Source organism: Aulonocara sp. 'chitande type north' Nkhata Bay, linkage group LG3 (assembly GCF_057382095.1).
Source record: "Aulonocara sp. 'chitande type north' Nkhata Bay isolate Kocher_YH1m ecotype deep benthic linkage group LG3, A_spYH_male_GT1.1, whole genome shotgun sequence".
Lineage (NCBI taxonomy): Eukaryota > Metazoa > Chordata > Actinopteri > Cichliformes > Cichlidae > Aulonocara > Aulonocara sp. 'chitande type north' Nkhata Bay.
The window spans coordinates 23,555,281-23,577,266 of record NC_141346.1 but is presented as its reverse complement, the minus strand read 5'-3'; the positions used below and the strand labels follow the sequence as shown (position 1 = coordinate 23,577,266).

Genomic DNA, 21,986 nt, shown 5'->3' with positions numbered 1-21,986 from the left:
CATTAAACATAGTATAACTTCTAGGTCTTAACAGTAAGGTTAATGCAGAACTGCACTGAACCTGCATTGTTTCTAAAAGTCAGGAGGGAGCAATTAAGTTTAATTAATTTATGACCTTAGTAAACACTTTCTTAACCCTTTAGAGCCGATCGGAGCGGGAACGCTCTGTTATGCGTAACTATTTTTAAATCCCGGTAGCACTGCAACCACGTAAGCTAGCGCAAAAATTTTTTTTGCATATGAAACCGGAGGAGTTGTACTTACATATTGTGCCATCAGCTTGTCCTAGGTCACGGTTTCCTTCCACATAAAGCTTTGCAAAAACTGCATAAAAAGCGCTTGCAGGAACAAAAACATAATATTCCAGAAACACGCTTTGCCGGTCCGATCAGCTGTTCAAAACACTTCCTACGTTGGAATAGACGTCAGCGCGAACTTTTGCATTTCCGCCATTACCTGGCCGAAACCGGAAGTGACGTCATTTTCGCGGAAATGTAGTCTTTTTTGCGATCAGGGCCTCAGGGCCTATACTGCTCTTTTTAAAAGTTATCTTTGACTTTATGACTTTCTGTGTTGTTTCTGGGATGCTTAGGACTCATATTGCACTGCTGGAAATAGTTTATTTTGATGCATATGCTGCTTTTTTGCAAATTTGCAGTATAATATTTATTTTCGTTTTTCCTGCAGTGTATAAAAATTGGTGTATTTCAAAAATAAAACTATGAAGACACTCAAAATAAATTTCCTGTGGTGGGAAACTATTTTGTGCAACTTTTTTGTATTTACAGTTTTGAGGGATAAGCCTCTTAAATTTCTCTAACTACAAATATATGTTAAAAAATCAAAAACGATTTTCAATTTTTTTGTAGTTTATTGCACTTTTTTGCAATTTATGTAATTACTATGCACTTAATGAATACATATTATTAAAATCTGGGCTATAATGGTTGTATTGATGTACATCAACTTGAAATGCTCCCAAAAATGGCTCCACAGCATGTAAAAATATAATATAAGCTCTGGCGGACTTGGTTCTATGGTAGGTCTTAAAGGGTTAATAACTTTATGGTCACTATTTAATCTGTATTAAACACAGAGGTTTTTTTTGCAGGATTTACCTAATGTCTTGGGAATAGTTCTGCATGTCGACATTGTTTTCAGCTGTGTTGGTAGTATTGTCCTATCAGTGAAAGTTTTGGTCTGTTGGCCAGTCTTTGGTCTGATGCAGTTGAATTCTTTGATAGCTTTGGTTACCCCCTGATTTTCATCTACTTTAATCAGGTTAAAATTTAAATGCATGTTTCAGTTTACTTTCTGACCAAATACCTAAATTCACAACAGCCCTGAAGTTGTCCAAGCAAATGATACTAAAAATCATCTTAACATTCCCACTGGGATATTTCTAACTGGAATATGTTATATTTGTTGAATGTTTATGAAATGGTGTAAAAATGTTCATTTTTGTTTTTCTATAAAACAGTAAAAAATATACTAACCCTAGTTTTGTTATGTAAATTTGTAATTCATTTCACTCTTGGAAAAGTGTTTAGAAAAGTGATTGGTCTGTTAACCTTTGGACCCTCCCATTAATTAAGGGATTAAGAGCACACTGTGTGGGTCTGGTGGAAATATCTTTATCTAAATAAATGTCATATAATTTCAAAGAATGAAGTTGGAAGTGCATTCTCAAATAAATCACCTGTTGTCACCCACTGCCTTTTTGAGTACCGACCCCTCGGGGAATCGCTGCATCGTTTGATCCAGTTTTCTTTATGTTAATTGGGCAAAATCACTCTGTTTTGGATTTGTGGTAACTTAGTTGTAGAATAAAATGTGTTTGCTCTGGTACCACATGGTGGTCAGGGCTCTAAAAATATCTGTGTGTGTTTATGTTGACTTGTAAAACTGGAGGTGGCAGAGTTGAAAATGTTAAGATTTTCACTGGGATTGACAAAAATGGACAAGATTAGAAATGAGTACATCAGACACAAAACTCAGCAGTTTGGAGATAAAGTCAGAGAGGAGAAGCTTAGATGGTTTAGATATGTGCTGAGGAGTAGAGGTAGATTCGTGGATATGTGGCAGGAGACATGCAGATGGAGGCAGTTGAGTGAAGCAGTTGAAGGAAGAAGGAGAAGACCGTAAAGTGCAGCTGGGAGGTTTCAGGAGAAGACAATAACAGGAGCAGATCCAACCTATTTTATTAAATGTTTTTGTAGAACTTGGCCTGAGGATACAGATCCTCTTTCACTGATCAATATTCAGGTAAATTCAGTTCAGCTTATTGGTGCAGACCTTGATGCTTGGTTCTTGGGATGCAACTCCGTATTCTTCTTCCTCCAAACACGACGAGTTGAGTTTATACCAAAAAGTTCTACTTTGGTTTTATCTGACCACATGACATTCTCCCAATCCTCTGCTGTATCATCCATGTGCTCTCTGGCAAACTTCAGACGGGCCTGGACATGCACTGGCTTCAGCAGCGGAACACGTCTGGCACTGCGGGATTTGATTCCCTGCCGTTGTAGTGTGTTACTGATGGTGACCTTTGTTACTTTGGTCCCAGCTCTCTGCAGGTCATTCACCAGGTCCCCCCGTGTGGTTCTGGGATCTTTGCTCACCGTTCTCATGATCATTTTGACCCCACGGGATGAGATCTTGCGTGGAGCCCCGGATCGTGGGAGATTATCAGTGGTCTTGTATGTCTTCCATTTTCTGATGATTGCTCCCACAGTTGATTTTTTCACACCAAGCTGCTTGCCTATTGTAGATTCACTCTTCCCAGTCTGGTGCAGGTCTACAATACTTTTCCTGGTGTCCTTCCAAAGCTCTTTGGTCTTGGCCATGGCGGAGTTTGGAGTCTGACTGTTTGAGGCTGTGGACAGGTGTCTTTTATACAGATGATGAGTTCAAACAGGTGCCATTCATACAGGTAACGAGTGGGGGACAGAAAGTCTTCTTACAGAAGACTTTACAGGTCTGTTAGAGCCAGAGATTTTCCATGTTTGAGGTGACCAAATACTTATTTTCCACCCTGATTTACGAATCAATTCTTTACAAATCCTACCATGTGGATTCATGGATTTTTTTTTCACATTCTGTCTCTCACAGTTGAAGTGTACCTCTGGTGCAAATTACTGACCTCTGTCATCATTTTAAGTGGGGGAACTTGCACAATCGGTGGCTGACTTTTTTGCCCCACTATATATATATATATATATACAGTGTTGGGAAGGTTACTTTTAAAATGTATTCCATAACAGAATACAGAATACATGCCCCAAAATGTATTCTGTAACGTATTCCGTTACATTACTCAATGACAGTAACGTATTCTGAATACTTTGGATTACTTAATATATTATCATGCTTTTTACAACTACGTGAATGTACTATTGCTGTGTGATTTATTACTGTTACTGAAGGTCCGTGACTCCGAACTGTAGTAAAGGGACCTCTGACTAATACGGCGGGGTCCCTGTCGGCTCGTAGCCGAAAAATAGCTTTACTTTGTTGTGTGGGTCAACTTTTCTTGCGAGAGACAGAGAGAGGCGTTGAAAGACTGCTCCAACGGAACTTATTGTTTTCGGAGGAAAACACGAACACGGTGTACAGTCGAGTCTTAATAGCTTACTTACAACTGGGCTCGTCAGGCACTCTTCTTGGCTGCAGTGGTTATTATTATATTTACATGCTTCCAGCTCCCGTTTTTCCTCGATGACAGCTCCTACCTTTCCACTCCCCTTTTTCTCCCTCCTCGCGCTCACAGACCCATAACGTGTATGGCAGTCCATTCTCCCTGCAACACGGACTACACTGCTCATGATGCTACATTCTTTAGAGCTATGCTTGTAGCATTCTGCCTGTTAGCTTAGCACAACAACAACAACAACAACGAAAAGGCGCTCTCTCACCCAGGAAACACACAGTCGCAGAGAGAGAGAGAGAGAGAGAGAGAGAGAATGTCGCCCTGTAACCATGGCAACCGTAACGCTGCCGCCTGGAACAACAGAACGTAGCTGTCAAACAAAACCAAACAGTCCTGACCCGCGACAAAATGAAACAGGAAAGTACCGCAGTGTAATCCATTTATTTCAACAAAGTAACTGTATTCTAAATACCACCCTTTTAAACGGTAACTGTAACGGAATACAGTTACTCATATTTTGTATTTTAAATACGTAACGGCGGTACATGTATTCCGTTACTCCCCAACACTATGTATATGTGTGTATGTGTATATATATATATATATATATATATATATATATATATATACAGATATATATATATATCAACATACAAAGAAACAAACATGGTATAGCATGTTTAAGCGAAAACTGGCGCGCTAACTTCCTGTTAACTTCTAACTCTGTTAAATGTAATAAATTCTGTTTTCGTGGATGCCTGGATGTTAAACTTCATCGTTACACTTGGTAAAGCAGCAACACTGATCATTTTATTAAAGATGGAAGAATTTAGAATGCTTTTAACTCTCAGTGATGCTGCAGTGTTCGTTTGACTTTGGGACTGTCATGACTCTGTGCAGGCAGGCAGGGAGAGAGGACCCAAAATCCAGGACTCACAGAGGCAAACATTACTCAAAACACTTAGCTTTATTGCTGGATAGCAACCGAACAGAAAACTAACCAAACTGAGAGTATAAAGACAAACTAAACAGGCAGGCAGGGTAGCAAAGAGAACACACAGTGAAACTGCGGGTATGGCACGACAACAAGCAGTGGAAGACGCAGACACTAAATACAAGAGGTGAACAGGACTAAGAGGAAACAGCTGGGAGACACGGCTGACGCTGATTACACTGATGAGACAGGGAAAGCACAAACAGAACACACTGATAAAATACACTGACCTTCAAACTAAAACAGGAAATGCACAGACTGGACTCAGAGATGCGGTACAGGCAGAACAGAAGAAGCACAAAACCAAACCTCTAAGAACCAAAGGGTGTAAACCCAAACACACAATCAGCATAAACTAGAACAAAGAATAATAATAACAACAACAACAAAATAGTAATAATGAAAATAAACGCAAAACACTATTTCAAATGACCCAACACCGTGACAGGGACCTGAAGCGGACGGAGTTTTGGACCCAGATTACTCTGCAAGGCTCCTGACTATGGCAGCCGTAATGCTTTGACAATCCATCAAGCAGTGCTGCTTCGTAGCTTACCAAAGTCGTAAAATATTTTTTGACAGATTTTTGAGCGCTGTGTACCACATAACACTGGTTAGAGGTCAGTGAGCACAACCAGAATTCATACATAAGGCGCACCGTCGATTTTTTAAAGAAAATTAAAGGACTTTAAGTGCCCCTTATAGTGAGGGAAATACAGTATTTTATTCATGTTTTTTTGATGCCCTGTGTTGGATTATTGACCCCATGTGTGTTAGGGTATGGGTGGTTTTGTCAGGGCTCTGTGTGCGGGCAGGCGGAGAGGAGGATCCAAGCGCAGGACTAGAGCACAGAATTGTCAATCAAAACCTCAGTTTTATTGCTGACATGAAAACCAAACGTGAAGTGAATACAGAAACCAAAAACACACAGGCATAATCCGAGGGTATGACGCGACACTAAGCACAGGAAAACACAGGGCTAATATACACAGGGTGGTAATCAGGGAATTGGCAACAGGAGGGAGACACAGCTGGGAGAAATTGGACTAACGAGACAGGAGGAGCAAAACTGCACACACTAACATAAGACATAGACTTTCACAATAAAACAGGAAATAAGACACAAGGACGCAGACTAAGAAACACAGACTTAACACGGGCAGAACTAAAAATAAACCGGAATAAGCTGGAACATAGAACATCATCATAATCATCATCATCATCATCATCATCACAAGCACTAAGATAATAAGAAAACAATCAAACACACCAAAGTAACTTGATTCAGAGAAACATAAAGGACAATCCATCATTCAAAAATAAACCAGAGACAGATTTGTTTAGTGTTGAGCACACCTTCATTGTTTCAACTGATAATTATTAACTCAAAACAACATTGAGGACATTGCTTTACCAGCTACTGTAGTTACTCTAAATACGATTTCTTGTGGTATTTTTGTATGCCACAGTCTCTGGAAAATTCTGGATGCCCGCATCATTTGTGGCTCGGCTTCAGGGATGACAGAGTTGTTCTGTGCCTGCTCGTCAGTCTTTGATCCAGATAAGTGCATGTCAAAGACCATCTGAAGGAATGAAGTCAAACTTTATTGATCCCAGAGAGCTTGAATCGTCCCAATTGTCCTCTTGCTTCATGGTTTAAAGTCAGCCAGTGGATAAAATGCAAAGGATATTTATTTATTTATTTGTCCACTAACATCATGAGGTTTAAATTTCAAAGTGCATTTCAATACTTAATGACCAAATCTCATCAAAACAAATTGTAATGCCCTATTTAACAAGTGTTATCACTGTGAGATCTTAAACCAAGATACTAAACATAAACATCAACATCTCAGTATTGTCATCATTCACATATTGTTATACTAACGTTACCTGTGAGGTGTATTACCAAAGCCATTAACAATAATGTCCAAAAAGATTGGACTTGGGAAGACATGGGACCCATGGAAGCCGGTCCCATTTAATCTGTGAGCTGTAACAAGACACCACAGTCTAAAACAGCGTTGTTCCAGTGAAACAGGAAACTGATCAGATTTTGAGATAAAGAAGTGAAGCAGCTGTTATGACAAGTAATGCACTGAATATTTGTGGTGACCTCATGCTTTCATTGTCCAAACCTAGTCATAAACCTGTTTGTGTTTGTGTTTCCCTTGATTTGTTTTCTTTTGTCTTAGATTATATCAGTAAATGTTATCAACTAAAGCTGATTTCAATAAAGGCAAAAAACAAATACTGGCACCAAAGGCAAAAAACTAAAATGAGAATTTATTTGATTTCCTGAAATAGTAATACATGAACAACTGATACTAGTGAAGCAACATACAAACAGCTTTAAATTCTGTTTTTGAAGACAAACTGATTCCAGATATTTGCTTTTGGCTGCAATTACTCTGAGTTTAGTTTGAGACAATACTCAGAACTTACTTTTTATGTACACTTTATGTCCAGATTTCCTTTTCCTTCTTTAGATCACACGTCAGGGTTACATGCTCAAACGATAATGAGAGCTCAGATATGATGTCACCAGTTTCCAGAGAAGCAGGAAACTGATCAAATGTTAAGATTTAAGATTTGTTGATTTGTCAGTTTGTGTCTGTCCTGGAAACATGTTTGTGTGCACAAATGAAACAAGCTTTGGACACACTCAAGAAAACATTTCATCATAACAAGGTCAAAGGTCAAGGCCTTAGATTGTAACAGCTTAACCAGATCACATCACGCTGGCATTAAAAGCATTTAATGAAGTTTCATTTTAACATGTGGACGCTCGCAAGAACCGATTGTTTGCAACACACACATTCTTTTCCTCCTCAGACTTCTGAAGAAACCACGCCTCCTGTTACTGCAGGTGAGTGTTTCCTTTAACCAGTGCTGAAGGACAAATGCTGCACAGCCTCACTCACTGCAGGGAAGCAGATGCATCAGTGTAATTTATGAGGTAAATACTTTATGTTTGGTTGTTTGTATAATTTACTGTATAATAGAAACATAAAGTGTGTCTCTGTGGTTCTAAGTGACAACTTGTTGCCTCAAACATGTAAAACTTTAGTTCTCAGATGCAGATTTGTTTGTGATCTAAGGTGTATTTGTTTATTTGTGAGGCAATTTACAACAAGTTACATTGTAATAGTTATTATCCCTCTATGCTGTACATTACACAGTGTGTGTGCAATGAAGCCCATCTACAGAGAAGAAACAGTAAAAGCATAATTATGTTAAATAATTATAAACATTTACATGAACTCTAACCTTTTTTGATTCAAAATAAATAAAATTATTCTGATCGTAGTTAAGTGTTGATAGATCATCACATAGTGGCATACATCAAAGTTGAATTAGGATGCTGTTTTTAAACCACATGATTTGTTCTTTTTTTCATTTCAACATGAATGCAGAGGTATATCTCTTTATTGTGACTATTTCCTTCTTGTTTTCCAGAACAAAATGAGCCTAAAAAGCTGGTTTGGATTTCTGGTCAGCCCAGGTAACCTGACACAAGTATTTTCAAATCTAAAGCTCAGTACTTGTTTATATGTGTATAAAAATACTTCAGAGAACTCTGCTTTTCTTCACTTACTAATTTTTACTGGTAGTTAGAAGATTATGAAGAAACCTTTTTGTTTTTGACATTGAAGATTATTATTATTATTATTATCAGAGTTATTTTATTTTCATGATTTTCTTTAATTTTTCACTTCAGAAAATTTGACTCCTGCGGTGCTCAACTGCATCCTTATTATTGTTGTCTCGGTGCCCATTCTTCTTGTTGTTACTGTCACGTACAAGTGTAAGCAAAAGAAAAACAGTAAGTTACAAATTCATTTTTCAGTTTGATACAAGTTTAATGAGCTATATGAATATTTTTCCCCTTATAATGGTATTTTAAGAGAGGTTGGATAATGAGAGATACAACCCAAGTTACTTAAGACTTTATAAGACTCAAACAAAACACTAATCTACCATGTTTTGTGTTTCTGAGAGGAGGGAGCAAAAATGAAAATAAGACAGCTGAGAGGAATTCAAGTGAAGCTTTGAACTCAGGGGAAACAGAAAATGACAACAAGCATGTGAGTAAACAATGGACATTGCTTTTATCTACTTCCGATGAAAAAAGAAGCAGAATTGCGTGTCAGAGGGAAGTCTAACCTGAACAACAAAGTTCAGTCAGAGATGAATCAGAAGCACAAAGATAAGATAGCAACTCAGGAAAAAAACAGGGGGAGGAGAGAGAAACGAACAGGCTGCACTAAAAACAAATTACAGATGGTGTAAAAATGAATGGCTGTCATGTCTGTGAATAAAGGCATGATAGTGGGGCAAACTTAGACAAATGACAAATAGACTCAAGGACAGCTTTTACAACAGGGCAACGGCCCTAATCAGTGCAAACAGTTGACCTGATTGGTTACCTCCCAGGACTTCTTTTGGGGGGTAACAACAATAATAATATTTTTGTATTTTTATAACAAAAACAAAAAAACAAGGTGCAATAATAATTAATGTGAAATAGTAACAGTATGCAATACACATACACTCATTTGTCATTTTTATTAGTTAAGTTACTGTGTTGTGATGTGTGGTGTCATGTCATGTTGTATCTAGTGCTGATATTGGACAGTTCTCCAATTTCATTTTACTATTGTACTATGTATGACTGTGCAATGACAGTAAAGAGTTATCTTACCTTATCTTAGTGAGACTCCATTGTAAAGCAAACATGAGTTTTTAGAGTTGCTGCTTTGTTGACTTTTGACAGCTTGTTTCAGTCTTTATTAGCACCACTGATAAAACAATATTTTATAGCAAGTACAACTACAGTGAACAAGTACACCACCTTCACAGAATCTGTGTGGCCAATAATTATACAATCTAAGTTCAGCAAAGTCATTAAAATAAATAATCCATTAGATTTGACTTCAATTGACGACATTTACCATTGAGATTATGCACCTGTGCAACAGAGGCATGCTGAGGGTGTCATGGATCGCTGTGTGGCAGGCAGGATGAGGACCCAATCGCAAAACTCACAGACTCAGGGGATGAACTCAAAAAGCAGCTTTATTGCTGACAAAGGATGACAGGAAATACAAAACTAAACTGGGGAAAACTAACATAAAGCTCACCAAGGAACACAGAGGAATCACACACAGCATGAGGGAGAACACGACCCAGAACTGAGGGAGGCGCAGACATAAATACACAGAGGGTTAACGAGGGAAGTAGGAGCACATGGTGAACACAGGTGACACTGATAATCATAACGAAACATGTCAGGAGTGAACACAACACTGACGGGAGATGGGCGAGGTAAAACAGGAAGTACAGAGGTTCAGACAGGAGGAGAGAGAGCACGGGGAGAACACAGACATAACGGGCTGGGGAAAACATAGAATAAACACAGAGAGAGACGAGGGCTCATGAATACACAGAGGGGGCACACAGGGGGTAAGAGTCACGAAGTGAAAGCACTTAGGGAACAACACAACAGGGCAACTCAGGAAACATGGCCTAAATAAGGAACAAAATACAAAAATACATGAAAACTAAGAATGCTGGGCCAACATGGCCCAGGACCATGACAGAGGGAGCACAGCCATATTTGACCAGTAGCTCATCTTCCTCTTATTTAAAAAAAAAATGATGAAATATTCCGGCTTTAGGTGTTTTTCTCTGATCTATATAGATTCTTATCCTCCATCAGAAGGATGCATTGCAGAGTGTCCATGATATAATGCTGGCAGTTTTATTGTGTTAAGCTAAATGACTGTAAATAGTCTGAAATTTCACTTTTAGAGCATTTCCTTCACACACACACAATATTCTTTATGTCTGATGATCGCTCCAAAACGTGCTTCTTTTTCATAATGTTCTACTTTTGTCCAAGTTAAAAGAAAAAGAAGCTGCAGCCCTGAAGCTCAGTGATGAACACCAGACTGAGGAAGGAGATGAGAAGAACCTGCAGACACTGGAGAATAATTCACCAAACCATGTTGTGGGTAACATTTTTGCAAATTAAATCTTCCAAAATTTTGAAGCTTTATTTTAAAAGCTCTAACATTTTTTTCCTCTAATCTCAGGTGGATGAGGAAGTAGCTGTGGCACAGCAGCAGCTGCAGGGTGAGGAGCAGCACAGGGGGCATGATGAGGTGAGGATGCAGACTCTGAAGACAAGGCTGCAGAGCATGAATGAAGTGGTCTAAATGAATGAAACCAGCTCAGATATTTCCCCAGTTGTCATCTAGTCCATGCTTAGCTGTATGCTAACCTAAATGAATGAATAATTGATCCTCTCAGCTGTGCTTCTGTTTGTTAGTTGGATAAAACTGAGGTGATGACACCCGACATGCTTAAAGAAAAGCAGGAGGCCTCTTCACAGCTGAACCTCGGCCTTGCTGTCACCACGAGGAACAAAGTAAGCAACATCACCTCTTACAGCACACACGACCTTATATTACACTAACTCGGGACAACCATGATATGGTACTTTTTAAAGAACTACATTTGAATGTCAGGAGACAAAGTAAACAGTTGGTGAGCACATGGTGATGGTTAGAAGGAAACATCGTCTTTTAACAATAAAAAAAGTCTTTAACATACTGGGGGTGCACAGCCGTATTTGATCTTTTCTTTGATTAAACACACTTTTGTCTTTTCATTCAGAAGACACAGTTATCAGTTTTTCAGTGGTAAAAATCAGCCAATGGAAAATGAGCTGCAATGGCAATCAATGCTGATGACCACTGTACCAAACCTGTTTTTTAGAGAATTAAAAAGGATTAAAATGTACAGCTTTTGATCTAGATCACTTAAAATCATATTTGTTTTGCAACCTGATTACACTTTTCACCAATTCAAGAATATGTGTATTTTGTTAATAATGCTAAGAAAATGTACATTTAATATACTAATTTCTTATGTTGTTTTTTTCTCTGTGATCTCAGGTGAATGAGGAAGTAGCTACAGCACAGCAGCAGCTGCAGCGTGAGGAGCAGAGGGAGGTGGATGTTAAAGTGAAGAAAAGGCTGGAGAGGAAGAAGAAGGTGGTTTGTCTTGTATGATGTTCCTTCATTCCTTCTGTATCGAGTTGGAGAAATGCAGATTTTTTTGATTACCCTTCACCTCACTCTTCTCCTAGTTTAACGACATAGTGGCCAGGTTTGAGCAGAAGCTCCAGGGTGCACAGCAGCAGAGTAGGAAGGACGCTGAGGAAGATCTTCTGGACAGAAAAGTGATTACATTTATTTTAATTTTTAATGTATCTATAGATATTTTTATATTTTTCAACTAATAAGAAATTAATACGGACAGCAGTTATGTATTGCAATAAAATTGAAATGTTTTTACGTTCTTAAACCGTCCTACTTTTGTAACTATAAATAATTATGAGTGATGATATAAAACTTGGGCCCTGTTAGGCCCTACATATATTAAATATTTACATAACTGTGATTGTAAACCACTTACAGTGGAAAATGCTGCTTTGATAAGATTTATCTGAACACAGGTTTCATCCTGATTTGTGTCTCTTGGTTTGTCTGTCGTAGTCTCCTCTCTCCTGTGACCCTGATGATTCACTGAAAGTCATTGAAGAGATGGATGCAGAGTTGAAAATGAAAGATAATGATATGCAGATGCTGAAGAAAGAGCTGGAAACCAATAAAAAACAGGTTATTTCCTTTAGTTTAATTCCATGAGTTCATCTCATATTTGTCTCTTTCATGTTTGATATCATATCTAGTCAGAGGTTCAGCTGCTGCTATGAAGCTCAGTGCCTCTAATCAGGACAGAAGTTATCATTGGTGTTTATTTTCATTATCTTTGTTGCAGTAATTGTTCTTATTCATCATAATTTGTCCCTGCAGTTTTGTCTCATATCTCAAAAGACATCAGTTCTGGTGTTACTGTAAATCTGAATGAAAGATTCATGAATGTGAATAATTGGCACAATGGGTTAAAATGATTTGCTACTCATTTTATATTTATAAAAATATGAGGTGTCGTAGTTTAAAAATCACATTTGTTTTACTGATTTATAGATCCATCAGCCATCAGCTGATCATGAGGACACAAGTCAGACTATTGATGAGCTGAAACAAACCCAAAATCTGTTGGAGAAGAAGAATGCAGAGATCAGGGAGATCAGGAAAAAGGTATACAGAAAACCCCCTTTTTAGCCTGGTGACCCGTTTGAAGATCAGAGACTGGGATTGTCTGATCTTTTGGTTTCATTTTGATCATCCTTTTCTTCTAGTTTGAGAACGAACTCAATAAAGAGAAGCGGAGACATAAGGAAGACCTGAATTCCCTGAAGGAGGAGCTTGAGGTCCAAATCAAGAAGGTCAATTCCTTGATTTTAATGTATTTATTATTCATATGATTTTAGCTAAAACACAGATATAAAAACTATCTGAGAAATGAACTTGATTTTTTTGGGGGGTGTGTTTAGTGAGGTTAGACATCAAGGCAGCCAATATTTGTCCTCATATTTCCACACATAATCTACATGAGACACCCACTGATCATTAACTATAAATATACTTTCTTTTTACTTTCAGCTTTGTGTCATGTTGGTCACAGTGCATTTGACAAACTATATATTTTTGGGGCATAGTAAAAGTTGTCATTACATAGATACTGTAAGTCACTCGAACGTTTTATTCATTTCTGCGTTCAGTTTGTCAGATTTACATAAATCTTCGATTGCTAGCATTGTGACGCTGAAGTTGATTTTATTCTATAATACTGGACTTATATTTGTAGGAAGGTTTGAACTTTGAGAGTGTTTAAACGAGAGAGAGAAATGATAATGCTCGTGCTTGTCTGAGAAAAGTGTATAAAGTGTGTAGTGAGGGGTTTTATAGCCTTAAAACATATAAGAATATTATACAATAATTGTAAAAAAGTAAAGCTGACTACTTTGTGGATTTCGCCTATTGAGGGATATTTTTAGAAAGTCACTCCCGTGATTAACAAGGAACCATTGTACTACATTTGAACACGAGGATGCTGAAGGTGCTGCTGTAGCAATAAAGTGTAGATACATTATTTATATGATGCAATACTGGTATTTTAGCATTATATGTTTTTTTTTTCAAATCGTAAAAACAATAAACCAGCTAACACTGTTAATGGTAAAAAAAAAAAAAATCAATGTAAACTTCCCTACATTCGTTCCAGCTTAAAGACAAGGTAAGTGAAGTCCAGCAGCAGCTGAAGGATGAACAGCAGAGCAGAGAGGAAGCTGAGAAGAATGTGCAGACTCTGATGAATGAATTGGAGAATAAGAACAAAGAGGTGCGTATTCATTACATTAAGATCGACATATGCACCATATCCGTGTGTTTTTCAAGGCTTTACTATTTGTTCAAAATCCTTTTTTGGGGGTTTTTTTAGCTACAAGAGTCCAAGTGTCAGTTTGAGTCTCTCACAGAGCAAACCAGAAGTCTGACAAACTGTGAACTGAAAGAAAGACACAAGGAGAAGGTCAGTGATTTTATAATCTACCCATCAATTCTGTATCAGTATTCACCTTTAAATGTTTTTTGTATAATCTAAAACTGTAAAATCTGAGATCTTTTTAAGATGATTAGATTCTACTTCTCTCGCTCTCTCTCTCTCTCTACACACACACACACACACACACACACACACACACACACACACACATATATATTAGGGGTGCAACGATATTCGTATCGATATTGAACCGTTCGATACAGTGCTTTCGGTTCGGTACGCATATGTATCGAACAATACAACATTTGTAATTTATTTTATCAATTTTCCTTCTGACGATACTGTCTGTGTTGAGCGCTCAGTGAATCTGCGTTTGACTACTCCGCCTAGGCTGCACTGTCGAGCGCAGATCCACTGAGCACTCAACACAGACAGCATAGTCAGAAGGAAGAGCGCAGGGCAAGCTAGCGAGACAGAAGTTAAGCTCTCCTTGCAACAGGCATTGAACCTCATTCAGATCTGGCGTTTGGAATTATTTTGGTTTTCATGTGACGTATGACCCTGAAGGTAAGCGAGTCATGGACTAAAGTAAAACAGTATGTTGGATGTGCCATGCAATGCTCAATTACATGGGTGGGAACTAGTGTGTTAGCGCAGTTAGCTCGTTAACGTGTTGGCCGTCTAGCCCCATGCACGGGGCGATCGGCGGTAGCTCGTTAACGGAGATTTGCCTCGTTATGGTGTTAAGGTCATTTCAACGAGATTAACGCTGACAGCACTAGTGGGAACACAACGAATATGACTGCACATTTACGCCGACATCATCCTAGTGCAAAGACAAGTGGAAGCAGAAAAAAAACAACAAGCATGCTACTAACTTTAGCCGAGTCATTTAGACAGCTGTTTAATATGCTGCTGAGAATATAGCCCAGAAGAAGCGGATAGTATAGCTTTTATTTTGGAAAGAGCCATTTCTCTGTAATAAACTCTCTTTTCCAAAGATGAGTGATTCCTCAATCAGATACAGGGCTCGCAATATCGCTAGCCCGACGTCCCGGAGCTAGCGATTTTTTCAGTCGGGCTACCAAAATCTATCTCTGCCCTGCCCGTCGGGCTATTGTAGGAAAAATATATGTCAATGCTTTTGCATTCTTTCAGAAATGTAGCTGGGTAATTATGTCATTGGCATCGGTGAGCCACTGTCAATATGTGACATATTGAAGTCGCGTTTGAATTTGCGCTTGTTTTTTTGCTTTCACTTTGCAATCGTGCGAACTGTGTATAGAGAGCGACAGCACTGATCTGTGAGTGATGATAATTTGTGCACCAATTCCTCTGACATCGTCTTATTAATCGTTAGCTTACTATGCAAACATGACAAGTGAAATCTCCCGCAGCAAGCTTAAACATGTGAGAGGTTGATCGCGCAGAGAATCGCTGACCGTTATGTGTGTGTAAAAGCATTTCAGTTCTGCTGAGCCAAATAAGACAGGTCAGGGTGAAAAAGTGACAGCCAAAGAAAAGCTTACCACAAAACGGAGAAGTTCTGACAAATCAGAAAGTGCAGCTTTATGGGTTATATGGACAAAAGAATTTCTGTGGCTGCAATATGACGAGCTAAATAACCAGGGCTGCACATAAGTGGTCCGCAGGTGCGCATTCGCTGTCAAAATAAAAAACACGCACAAGGGTTAGGGTTAAATTTAAAAACTGTACTTTTGAGTTAAAATATCTATTTATAATTTTAATAAATGACAAATTAAAAATGCATGAACATTTTTTTGTATCGAAAAAATATCGAACCCCTAATATATATATATATATATATATATATATATATATATATATTAGGGGTGCAACGATACACAAAATTCACAGTTCGGTTCGGTTCGATACTTTGGTGTCACGGTTCAATAGTTTTTTCGATACAAAAAAATGTTTGTGCCTTTTTAATTTGTCATTTATTAAAATTATAAATAGATATTTTAACTCAAAAGTACAGTTTTTAAATTTAATGTTGCTGAAACAACAAAAGAAATAAAAAAAATAAATCTATCTGATCGAGAAATCACTCATCTTTAGAAATAGAGTTTATTACAGAGAAATGGCTCTTTCCAAAATAAAAGCTATACTATACGCTTCTTCTGGGCTATATTCTCAGCAGCATATTAAATGCATATGTGCAGTCATATTCGTTGTGTTCCCACTAGTGCTGTCAGCGTTAATCTTGTTAAAATGACATTAACGACATAATGCCGCAAATCTCCATTAGAAAGTTACCGCATATCGCTCCGTGTGTGGGGCTGGATGGCGTCAACACGTTAGCAAGCTAACTGCACTAACGCACTAGTTCCCACCAATGTAATTGAGATTGCGTGGCATATTCAACATACTGTTTTACTTTTGTCCATGATGCGCTTACTATCAGGGTCATGCTTCACATGAAAACCAAGATAGTTCTAAACGCCAGATCTGAATGATGGAGGGGGAGGTTCAATTTCGGGTAGCGTTGAGGCAGTTGCCATGTTGCAACGAGCTTAGCTTCTGTCTCACTAGCTTGCGCTGCGCTCAGTGGATCTGCGCTCGACAGTGCAGCCTAGGCGAAGTAGTCGAACGCAGATCCACTGAGCTGTTGGTTAGCACTGATTATTTATACATGGAATGTTTTCTTTGGTTTTTGGGGGTTTTTTTTGGTTGTTTTAACTCTTGATACTGTATGGTGTCACTGAGAGGTAATATGCTTAACATGTTATCTCAGATACATAAACCACACTGACCTTGTTCAAATCAGATAATCCTGTCATTAAAGGAGAAAGAATGCCCCCGCTGTTTCAGCTCATGAATTCAGTGGCTGCAATTAAATATAGGTATAAAGATAGAGATTGTTTTGAACTGTAAACCATGCAGAGATACTATAGTAAAGTCCAATAATAAAATATATGGGGGTGGCCGTGAAAAAAATAAGTCTCTTTAAAATTCCCAGATTGTAGCTGACTGTTAAAAAAAAAAAAATCTTTCCTTTGTCTTGTTTTCTTCAGCCTATAGTATATATTTGTATTGCAAGAGCAGTGCAGAATAATAACTGAGGCATGTGGAATATTTACATTATGCATTGTGGGCTATATTCGCAAAAGTGTTTCCAATAATTTCACTACTGCATCTCTGTGGTCCCCAAAGGTAAGCTATTACTATTATGTCTAATAACTAGAGCTACAACAACATGAGTGTGGCCGCTAAAAAACAAAGGATAGAGTCATTAGTGGAATTAATGAGCAGAGTAAACTCACTGTAAGCTACGACTTTTCAAATTCATACCACAAAATGAAACACCACGCTGATCATTTTCTGAGGGTTGCACTACAAAGATAACTCTGGTTCTTATTGTGTGTATTTTTTCTTTGCATCATCTGCAGAAAACCAAAGAAGAAGCTGAGGAGGCCATAAGAATGTAACATTGCTGGAGATTAAAAAAAAAGTTCCCCTGAATTGCATTTAACCCTTTAATGCCTAGTGCGTCATATTTCATGCATAGCCTACAGTTTTTTGTCAGTTTTTGGGACTTCAACATCATCAGTGTGATTTCTTCCCCCTAAAAAAACACAAATAAATGGTACAATACATTTTTATGTAATTAAAAACACAGATAAGCAAATATGATACAAATTAACTGTCATATATGGAAAATGAAATGTGATTTATTGAAAAAATTACAAAAAAATTAACAAAAGGATGTTAGAAAACCCCACTATTTTCAAAAAAAAAAAAAAAAGTGTTAGCTTGGTGTCCTCTCTACATGAAAGGGAAGAGAAGTTAAGAACACCAGAAACAAAATTGTAGACCTTCTCCAGGCTGGGAAGACTGAATCTGCAATAGATACGCAGCTTGGTTTGAAGAAACTGCTCGACTGTTTCTGTACAGTGTGAGGTTACTGGGGAAAGGAGCTTTGTTTACTAATGCTTGTGTATAACAACAAAGGGGCTTAAGACATGATGGTTTTTAAAAACATGCAAAAAGAAAGACAAAATGAAAAAATAAAAGTAACATAAACAATAGCCATGTTATTGGATGTAGTGCTGTCTTACTTGTTTTCTGCTTTTTCTTCAGCTGCAGTGCTCTGAAATTTCCTGGTCACCTGAGTAAAACAGGTTTATGTTTCTAAATAAACAATCAAACTAACAAGTAGGCCTATGATGCTTGATCTTAAAGCCTGAGATATGACCTCTGAAATATTTCCAGGTATTTCCAAACCTTTGGCCTAAACAGTGCCAGATAACAGGTTTAACAAACTCCACTCAAAACAGATTAAATGTTTGCTTCTACTTTACTTTTAAAAGCTTAACAAACAAACAAACAAACAAAAAAGATACAAAAGATACACTGTCACAGATAAATATAATTGTAATAAGTAATCAATCAATCAATCAAGTAATCAACTATATTTATCTTTTAATACCTAAATCAGTTTTTGAACTACACCTCTGGAGTCTTTACATTATGTACATTTGTAATATAATTTTGTAGATTGTTGGTCAGTTGAAACACTGGAGCTCCTGCACTAAAGTGACCTGGTGTCCCACTTTATGTGGCATTTATAATTCCTTGTTCGATCCCAGGGTGCCCTCTGACCACCACCAGTAGGCAAACATGGGGTTAGTATCTTGCCCAAGGATATTTGGCATGCAGCCAGGAGGCAGCCTGGGATCGAACCACCAACCTTCTGATTAGTGGCTGACCTGCTCTGCCATCTGAGCTACAGCCACCCTCACGTATATGAGAGAAAATCTGCTCACACAGATATGTAGAGCCAAATACTGTCAATAAGGCCTCTGCAATGTTCTGAAGACAGTTAAACTTGTCAGGTAGTGATGTCCAGCAGGTGAAAATGCAGCTCCATGAACACGCACAGCTGTGGATTCCAACTGCATCTGTAGTTCTGCAAACTTTGACCCCGACAGAGTCGAGGTTTTCAGTTCAATCAGCTGCATTTCGGTGTCCTCTGTGTCCAGCCAGTTAAAGAGAGAAAAAATCCAGCTGCTCATTAAAACTTTCTGGTAAGAAAAGAAAAGAAAACTGGTCCATACACCTGAAAGTCCCGAAAACACATTGTGAATTCTGTCTACGGATGTATCCATGTACAGAGGCTTGCAAAAGTATTCGGCCCCCTTGAACTTTCCCACATTTTGTCACATTACAGCCACAAATAAGAATCAATTTTATTGGAATTCCACGTGAAAGACCAACACAAAGTGGTGTACACGTGAGAAGTGGAACGAAAATCATACATGATTCCAAACAATTTTTTTACAAATAAATAACTGAAAAGTGGGGTGTGCGTAAAAATCAAAACAAAAAATCAGCCTGGGCATTTTGACTAGACACCGGCCCACCAGGTATTACAGGAAAAGCCATAAAGCCTTTGGAAAAACAAACAAACAAACGCTGTTGTGACAGTGATGTGCACTGTTTTGTTGGTATATGTATGATTTCTATACATTTTACATCAGACAACTGCCCCTGCAGTTACCAGCTGTCAGCTACATAAAAAAGGCTCAGGGGGTTGGGAATCGCATCTGTAACCGGAAGGTCGCCGGTTCGATCCCTGGGCTCGCTGTCCTGGTCGTTGTGTCCTTGGGCAAGACACTTTACCCTACTGCCTACTGGTGTTGGCCAGAGGGGCAGATGACGTAATATGGCAGCCTCGCTTCTGTCAGTCTGCCCCAGGGCAGCTGTGGCTACAACCGTAACTTGCCTCCACCAGTGTGTGTGAATGAATAGTGGCATTGTAAAGTGCTTGGGTGCCTAGAAAAGCGCTATATAAATCCAATCCATTATTATTATTTGTCTCTCAGAAACAGTTCATAACTTCCCTTCAACTCATTCATGTGACCTAAAAGGTAAACGTGTTTCTCCATCACTGGCACTATTAGAGTCAATAGAATACATCACAAATTCCATAGACAAAAAGCAATATGTGGCTGGGTTATTCATAGACTTGACAAAGGCATTTGACACTATAGATCATGATATATTAATAAGAAAACTGGAACGTTATGGTGTCAGAGGGGTAGTTTTAGATTGGGTCCGGAGTTATTTAAGTGACAGAAAGCAGTTTGTGAAAATAAATGGTGGTTGCTCCTTATGTATGGACATTGCTTGTGGTGTACCCCAAGGGTCAGTTTTGGGTCCAAAATTCTTCAACTTGTACATTAACGACATCTGTAAAGTGTCCAAAGTATTAAAAATGGTTCTCTTTGCTGACGATACAAACATTTTTTGCTCTGGTGATGATCTGCAGAATTTATTGGAGGATATTACTAATGAAATAAGTAAAGTGAAGTTCTGGCTTGATAAAAACAAATTATCATTAAATTTGAATAAATCTAAACTGATGTTATTTGGAAATAGTAGTTTAAATACTAATGCAAAGATTCAAATAAATGGTGTTGATATTGAAAGAGTCAGTGAAAATAAATTTCTGGGGGTAATAATAGATGAAAAACTTAACTGGAGAGCTCACGTAAAATATATTCATTCCAAAGTATCACGAAGCATTGCAGTACTAAACAAGGCAAAACAGGTATTCGACAGAACATCACTTCATATTCTATACTGTTCACTGGTTTCACCATACTTAAGCTATTGTGCAGAGGTCTGGGGCAATAACTATAAAACCACATTACATTCACTTTTTACTCTTCAAAAAAAAAGCAATTCGAATCATCCACAATGCAGGTTATAGGGAACATACAAACTCACAATTTTTGCAGTCTGAAATATTGAAAATTGACGATCTAGTGAAATTCCAAACAGCACAAATTCTTTTCAAAGCAAAAAATAAAGAACTGCCAGGTAATATTCAGAGTATGTTTTTTTTGAAAGAAGGAAGTTATAATTTAAGGGTTTTTTGTAACTTCAAAACAGGGAAGGTACGTACTACAAGAAAAGGCTTTTGTGTTTCTGTTCATGGAGTGAAACTATGGAACAAACTGAATATGGAATTAAAGCAATGTCCAAACATAAAACTGTTCAAAAAGAGTTATAAAAATATGATCTTCTCGATGTATAAAGAAAAGGAAAATATTTAAATTAAGTGAATGTCTCTATTTAAAAACAAACAAACAAACAAAAAATTCATGATGTGATATTATAGTATATCAGAAATCTGTTCACTATTTTTATTACAAATTATATCAGTAAGGAAGCTGACTAAATATTAACTGATAATTTATGGCAAAGGGGTGGGATTAAATAAGTGTTTACTTCTTCCCACTCCCTTTCAACATGTAAATTAATCAGAATGTTTTTTTGTATGTAATTTGTATAGTATTTTTTTTCTCTCTTATTTCTTTTCTAAATGTACTTGTATATTGTTCACATGTTGAAATAAATTACCAATCAATCAATCAATCAATCAATCAATCAATCACCTGTTCAGCTCTGATAACACAGTAAGGACATCTCCTGGTTTCATCTTCATGTTTCCTCTCACCACATATCCAAACCGACATCATGACCAGCAGGTTTACAGCTGTGGCTCCAGCAAACATCAGCTGATAGTAGAAATTAATATTAAATAAATTCTAACAACAGCTTTTTGCCACATATTAACTTTGTTTTGTTAGTTTTTGTTTTGTTAGTTTTTGTTTGTCCTGGAGACATGTTTGTGTGCACAAACAAAACAAAGTATGGACACACAAGAAAACATTTCATTATAGCACGGTCAAAGGTCAAGGCCTTAAGTTTGTAATAGTTGCTCAACCAGACCATATCATTGGCATTACAAGCATTTATTGAAGTTTCCTTTTAACATGCGCACACTCAGATGAACTGATTGTTTGTCTGACAGGCACAAATTCTTTTCTCATC

General features: G+C 37.8%; 1 protein-coding gene across 1 annotated transcript; it reads left to right on the top strand.

The window, feature by feature from the left end:
* The first annotated feature begins 7,475 nt into the window (after positions 1-7,475).
* On the top strand, positions 7,476-17,951 carry LOC147334656 (uncharacterized). Its single transcript, XM_086287385.1, has 15 exons — positions 7,476-7,602; positions 8,103-8,148; positions 8,365-8,469; positions 8,646-8,731; positions 10,549-10,656; positions 10,742-10,810; positions 10,978-11,076; positions 11,606-11,704; positions 11,800-11,892; positions 12,209-12,331; positions 12,701-12,814; positions 12,916-13,002; positions 13,842-13,958; positions 14,058-14,147; positions 17,534-17,951. Exons 2-15 carry the CDS (start codon positions 8,109-8,111, stop codon positions 17,570-17,572), a joined length of 1,269 nt encoding a protein of 422 aa, XP_086143511.1. The 5' UTR covers positions 7,476-7,602; positions 8,103-8,108; the 3' UTR covers positions 17,573-17,951.
* Positions 17,952-21,986: the final 4,035 nt, after the last annotated feature.